The 7,005-nt window shown below is 49.1% G+C and overlaps 1 protein-coding gene across 1 annotated transcript in view; it reads left to right on the top strand.

Annotated features, from left to right (window-relative positions):
* The first annotated feature begins 376 nt into the window (after positions 1-376).
* The window catches only part of LOC135507558 (FRAS1-related extracellular matrix protein 2-like), a 50,651-nt gene continuing 44,022 nt past the window's right edge, over positions 377-7,005 (top strand). Inside the window, exons 1-2 of the mRNA XM_064927070.1 lie at positions 377-5,587; positions 5,912-6,001. Of these exons, the coding sequence (XP_064783142.1) occupies positions 550-5,587; positions 5,912-6,001 (5,128 nt within the window). The 5' untranslated portion in view covers positions 377-549. The remainder of the gene's footprint in view (positions 5,588-5,911; positions 6,002-7,005) is intronic.

Below are 7,005 nucleotides of genomic sequence, written 5' to 3'. Positions count from 1 at the left end.
AGACAGGAAAGGCTGGGGGGTATAGAGGAGGAGGGAAGGCTGGGAGGGGATAGGCAGGGGGAAGAGAGGGGGAGGGAGGGGATAGGCAAGGGGAGAGGGAGGGGATAGGCAAGGGGAGAGGGAGGGGATAGGCAAGGGGGAGAGGGAGGGGATAGGCAAGGGGGAGAGGGAGGGGATAGGCAAGGGGGAGGGGGGGATAGGCAAGGGTACTGGAGGGGCTGTCCAATGTGTTTTCTTAAATTAGCTGTTGGGGGTGGGAGGCATTCTCTCCGTGTTGTCAGTGGGAGGAGTCTGGGGACGCTGTCACTGTCTCCTGCTTCAGTATTACCTGCACCATAAGATCAACTACACTTTTCCTGTGTGAGTGTGAGTGGACAGAGAGAGAGAAAGAGGGAGCAGAGAGAGAGAACCAGAGACCCAAGCTTCAACTTTTCAACTGTCAGAGTGGGGTGTACTTTTTCTCATCTTTTTCTTCTCTGGAGAGATTTGATTTGAAGGACATTTATTTCTGCTGAGTTATACAAAGTTGCAGGGCAACTGGCAGTGGACATGGCTGGTTGTCTGCAAAGGACAGGACTTTGTAAAGGGCAGGCACATTTGTTGAGATGCCTCTTTGTGCTTTTCACTCTTGTCTTTTGCTTTTCCTCTGTGGATGCGGAGCCCCACCAATTCAATTCGGCTTTCCTTTACCGACAACGACAAGGACATCATGCTGACAGCATCGTTGTGGCCAACAATGGCCTCCGTGTTCCCTTCGGGAAGTCTGTGTACCTGGACGCTGTCAATGACCTGGTGACTGAGGTGCAGCCCGGAGACCGCTGCTCCATCACGGTCCTGGAGAATGACCCACTGGCCCAAAAACCCGGAATGCTTAGCCCTAAGAAGTTCCCCTGTGCGTTTGGCGGTGATGAGGTGAAATACACTCATTTTGGTTCCCGGAGCCCCAGTAAAGACAGGGTGAAGCTGCAGCTACGCTACGACTCCCAGACGGACACGGTGGTCATCCCCTTCATGCTGGAGGTGGAGGTGGTCTTCCAGCAGCTGGAGGTCCTCACCAGGAACATGCCCCTGGCTGTGGACAAGCTCAACAGCAACAGCAACCCCATCGACAAAAAGGGCCTGGACTTTTCCTTTGAGGATGGTGTCACTCAGTGCAAGGTCGCCACGCTGGTCGGCGCCGGCGGTCTCCCCAGGTATGGCACCCTTTTAAATAATTCCACTAATGGCCAGATGATGGACTGTGATGAGTTTCTTAAGCAAGGCATTCGCTACAAGCACACATCCACCACCAACTCTCCTAACAGAGACTATATCCCCATGTTGGTAGAGCTGCAGGATAATGAGGGAAACACCATTATGCAGGAGCATTTCCAGATCATGGTTAGAATCAGAGAGGGTACAGAGAACACCCCTCCTAAGCCTAGTTTTGTTGCTATGATGATGATGGAGATTGATCAGTTTGTGATGACAGCTATCACCAGTGATATGTTGGCTGCCGAGGATGTTGAATCTGATCCAGATGACTTAATATTTAACATAACGTCCCCCCTGGACCATCAGCAAGGCTACATCATCAGTACAGATGATCAGAACCTCCCCATCACCTCGTTCTACCAGAGAGACATTCAGGATTTGAAGATAGCCTATAAGCCTCCGTCCGAGGATTCAGAAGTAGAGAGGATTTTCCAGCTCGAGTTTGAAATTATAGATACAGAGGGCGCCGTCTCTGATACGTTTGCCTTTATGATTGTGGTGAAGCCTATGAATACTCTTGCTCCCGTAGCAACCAAGAACACAGGGCAGCTTTTGTTTGAGGGCCAGTCCAGAACTCTCTCCAGCTCTCACAACTTAGAGATCAGTGATGAAGATAACCTGGACAATGTGAAAATCACAGTGGTGGACGGCTTGAAGCACGGCGAGCTGACGGTGCTCGGCGCACGCAGGAAATTCTTCACACCGTCCGATTTAGATGCCGGCATCGTGGTTTACCAGCACGACGGCAGCGACACCTACAGCGACAACATCATTTTTAGAATGACTGATGGCAGCAATGAGGTCGAGTTTTTGTTCCCCATCACTATAGCCCCCACTGACGATGAACCCCCTATTATCAATGCAAACACCGGCCTGGTGCTTTTCAAGAATGAAATCATGCAGATTTCCCCCTTCATTCTGAGCGCCACAGACATAGACTCAGAGGATTCTACCATTAAATTCACCCTTGAGGCCCCATACTCCACTGTAGGGGAGCTTATCCTCAGACAAGTGGAGCCTCCCTCTAACCCCTCTCTCTGGAAGTTCAGTGAGACAGATGAGATGTTTGAACAGGTGGTGACCGAATGTTTCCAGCAGGACATTCTAGATGGGAAGCTCTTCTACCGCCACATTGGGCCTCACAGCACCACCACTGTGATGGATCAGTTTGTGTTCCGTGTCCAAGACGACAATAACCCACCAAACCAGTCCGGTGAGCATACCTTCACCATTAAAATCCACCCGGTGGATGACCTCCCACCAGAGCTCTACCCAGGGACCACGCTTCACATGACAGTGCAAGAGTATGAGCTGACTCACTTCAAGAAGACGTTTTTGCGTTACACAGATTTGGACTCGGATGACAGGGATCTGAAATATACCGTCACCAAGTCCCCCACTGACACAGACGAGAACAACCCGGCCCCCCTGGGTGACATTGTTCTGACTGACAGTCCCGACTCTGTGATCAGTGAGTTCACGCAGGCGCAGGTCAACCACCACAAAGTGGCCTACAAGCCCCCAGACCAGGAACTGGGCATCACTCCAAAAGTCCTTCAGTTCACATTCATTGTGGAGGATACTGCTGGGAATACAGTAGATGGACTATTCACTATTTTCTTACAGCCCGTTGACAACAAACCTCCCTTTATCACCAACACTGGTTTCACTTGCCAGGAGAGAAGCACGTACATCATCACTAAGAAGGAGCTCGATGCCACCGACCAGGACACAGAATATGAAAATATTCTATTCACTGTGACCCAGATTCCTCGCTATGGGCAGTTGCAGTATTTAGGGATCGATATGTCGAACAGTGAGACATTTGTCCTGGAGGACATCGAAAATGGCCATATTGCCTACATCCATGGCGGGGAGGAAAGCCTCAGTGACGTTATCAAGTGTGACGTCAGCGACGGCTTCCATGAGGTACCTATCATCATCAAGATCTCCATTAACCCAGTTGATGACAAGACCCCCACCATCATGCTCCCTTCTGGTCTTCTAGGGGCATCCATCGATGTCCTGGAGAACGGAGCAACTGAAATCACCAGCAATGTCATCCAGGGCCGTGACGAAGACACTGACGACCTCATGCTGACCTTCATCGTTGAAGAGCCCCCCAGGCTCGGTGAGATCCTGGTGAGCGGTGCCCGCGCCGAGAGGTTCACCCAACAGGACATCATCAACGGCGTGGTGATGTATGCCCACACTAGTGGTGAGATTGGCTCCTTCAAAGAGCATGACTCCTTCAACCTCACCATCTCCGACATGTCCGATGAATGGGTCGTCGGGGGCAACAAGGTCCAAGGAGTCCGGGTGCTTGTCACCATCCTGCCCGTCGACAGCATCCCACCCATCGTCAGCGTCGGGGAGCAGTTTGTGGTGATAGAAGGGGAGAAGAACGTCATTACTCTGGATCACGTTATGACTGAGGATATGGACACAGACAACAATGACATCCTGTGCACCGTTATTGTCCAATCAACATCCGGGTACGTGGAGAATATCTCCCCAGCTCCAGGTTCTGAGAAGTCCAGAGCAGGCACCGCCATCACCGCCTTCAGCTTCAAAGATGTCTTCCTCGGTCATATCTACTATGTCCAGAGCATCCACAAAGGTGTGGAGCCTGTGGAAGACAGGTTCACCTTCCGTTGCTCCGACGGCATCAACTTCTCTGATCGACACTTTTTCCCCATCGTCATCATCCCTGCCAATGATGAGAAACCAGAGATCTTTATCCGTGAGTTTGTCGTGATGGAGGGCATGAGTCTGGTCATCGACACACCCATCCTGAATGCGGCCGATGCAGACATTCCAGGGGATGAACTGGAGTTTGAGATCATAAAGAACCCCAAGCATGGCAAGATAGTTCAGCAGCTTACAACGGGCACTGTCCCTGTTGTCAGGTTCTCCTTGGAACAGATCAATGAGGCCTCCAACATCATCTACGAACACGACGACTCAGAGACCAAAGAAGACAGTTTCGAAGTTAGGCTCACAGACGGGAAACACACAGTGGAGAAGAAGATTCTCATCATGGTGATTCCTGTCGATGACGAGACACCGAGAATGGCCATCAATGATGGACTGGAGGTTGAGATCGGAGAAACTAAAATAATCAACAACAGGGTCTTGAAGGCTACTGATCTGGACTCGGAAGACAAAGAGCTCATCTATGTTGTGCGCTACGGCCCAAGCCAAGGCTATCTCCAGCGTATCACCAAGTTCGGACACGTTGTGGGCAACATCACCCTCGACATGAACTTCACTCAAGACGAAGTCGACAAAAACCTGATCCAGTATGTGCATACGGGCCAGGAGGGTGTACGTGACCTGCTTAAGTTTGACGTTACCGATGGCATTAACCCCCTTATCGACCGATACTTCTACATCAACATTGGAAGCATCGACATGGTTTTCCCCGATGTCATCAACAAAGGCGTGACCTTAAAAGAAGGGGGCAAAGTGACTCTCACCACTGACCTGCTCAGCACCACTGACATCAACAGCCCAGATGAGTTCCTCAGCTTTAGCATCACACGTGCCCCTAGCAGAGGCCACCTTGAATGCACTGACCTCCCAGGTGTGCCCATCTCCACCTTCACCCAGCTGCAGCTGGCCGGCAACAAGATCTACTACATCCACACCTCAGACGATGAGATGAAGATGGATAGCTTTGAGTTCGAGGTGACGGACGGCTACAACCCGGTCTTCCGTACCTTCAGAGTGTCCATCACGGACGTAGACAACAAGAAACCTGTCCTGAGCGTCCATAAGCTTCTGTTGGGAGAGGGCGAAAACAAGCTCATCACCCCATTCGAGTTGACCGTGGAGGACCGTGACACCCCAGACAACCTGCTGCGTTTTGTGGTCACCCAGGTGCCAGTTCATGGCCAGTTGCTGTTCAACGGCACCCAGCCAATCAACACCTTCACCAAGCAGGACCTGAACGAGAACCTCATCACCTACAAGCACGATGGCACTGAGTCCAATGAGGACAGCTTCTCGTTCACCGTCACCGACGGCACACACAACGACTTCTACGTATTCCCTGATACTGTGTACGAGACACGTAAGCCTCAGATGATGACCATTCACATCAGCACTATTGACAATGGGGTCCCCCAGATCGTGGTCAACAAGGCTGCCCCGTCCCTAAGGGTTCTGCATAGCGGCCACCTTGGCTTCCTAATCACCAGCAAGGCCCTGAAGTCTGAGGATCGAGACAGTCCTCACAAAGTCCTCAAGTACTCCGTGGCCGAGGCCCCACAGCATGGCTTCATCATGAACACTGCCCTGGGCAATGACAGCATCAAGGCCTTCACACAAGGTAAGACTAGCATTTAATATGACATATATAACAATTTAAAAAACAATTGAGGAAAAAGTGAACGAACATTTTAAAAATTAAAATCTGACATAATTGATTGAAGTTCTGTACTTTGGGCAAATTATGTTTACAATATCAGTAAGACCAGTATTCACACTCCTGCCAGAATCAGTATTTTAATGCCTTTGACTTTGACATAATCTAAAGTGATGCCTGAGGGCTGTAAGTAACCTTCAGTAGAAAGTGGAGTAATCATCTCAGATGTTCTAAAGAATGTACAGATTCTCCTCCTTACATTTCCAATTCACCCTTTCATGTCATCAGCTGATATCGACGAAATGAAGATTTGCTACGTGCTGCTTGATGGTAGCAATGCCACAAGTGATATCTTCTACTTCACAGTTGAGGATAAAGGTAAGACCCTCTTTTTTAATATTTGAACCTCATGCTCATTGACGTTGTCGGGTCCCATTACTGCAGACTTATATCACATGGCCTGTAGGCATTCTTTTCGGCTTCATCCTTCTTTTAAGATTGAATCTCTTTGAGATTGAATCTTCCTGCTCTCTGTCAATCTCCAAAGTGTTTGCATCACAAAGACTTAAACGCAGTTCGCCATGACTGACAGCTAGCACAGAGCCCCTTCTCTCTCCTCGCCCCACTGCTGAGGGTGGCAGGTTTAAAGAAGGTTTAAAGAAGGGGTGGAAGAGGTCAGTGGGGACATGGGCCGAACAGTGTCCCTGGGTGTGTTAGGAGTGAAAGGGAACGCCCGGCAATTTAAAAAGCTCTGAACTTTATTGTATCATGAACAACGGGGGTTTTCCTTTGTGGTTTTTGTCCTGGGTTTTCGTCAGTGTTTGAGGTGATAGCATGAAACCAAATTTGCCACCTTCAATGCCTCCAAGGCATTCCAGGTATTCATCAAAACCATATGTGCATTTATATGGAAATCGATCCTAGATAAGTGAGAATAGTATGGGCCTTTGACCCTGTGTGTAGAGGAAACTACTAATTTTGAATAGCAGTTTTGTAATGATCAAGGTGACTGTTAAGGTCATGACCTGCTTCATTGCTTCTCTAGGTTAGTGGAACAAAAACGTAACTATTTCATAGTGAAGTTAGCAAGTTTTGCTTCACAATCCAAAATTCTCATGGAATCGTTTAAAGTGCTTCTATTTTTTGGGATTCTATTTTCTGTTTGACTAGTCATCAGAAAATAGAAAATAGACTAGTCATTACCATCTGATATGCCAGATCCATTCCTCACCTTCTCTAGGGATCCTTTGCTTGGGAGGCTTTAGATTTCAGTAGCTGTGTGTATTTATATTCCCCTAGAAATTAATGTTTGGTCCGATGTCATATGAACCGTACCTTATTGGATTTCATAACTATCCACACAGGTTGCATCTCTATCGTGA

Source organism: Oncorhynchus masou, chromosome 21, assembly GCF_036934945.1.
Source record: "Oncorhynchus masou masou isolate Uvic2021 chromosome 21, UVic_Omas_1.1, whole genome shotgun sequence".
Taxonomy (NCBI): Eukaryota; Metazoa; Chordata; class Actinopteri; order Salmoniformes; family Salmonidae; genus Oncorhynchus; species Oncorhynchus masou.
The sequence above is the reverse complement of the archived record's forward strand: the minus strand, read 5'-3'. Positions and strand labels throughout refer to the sequence as shown.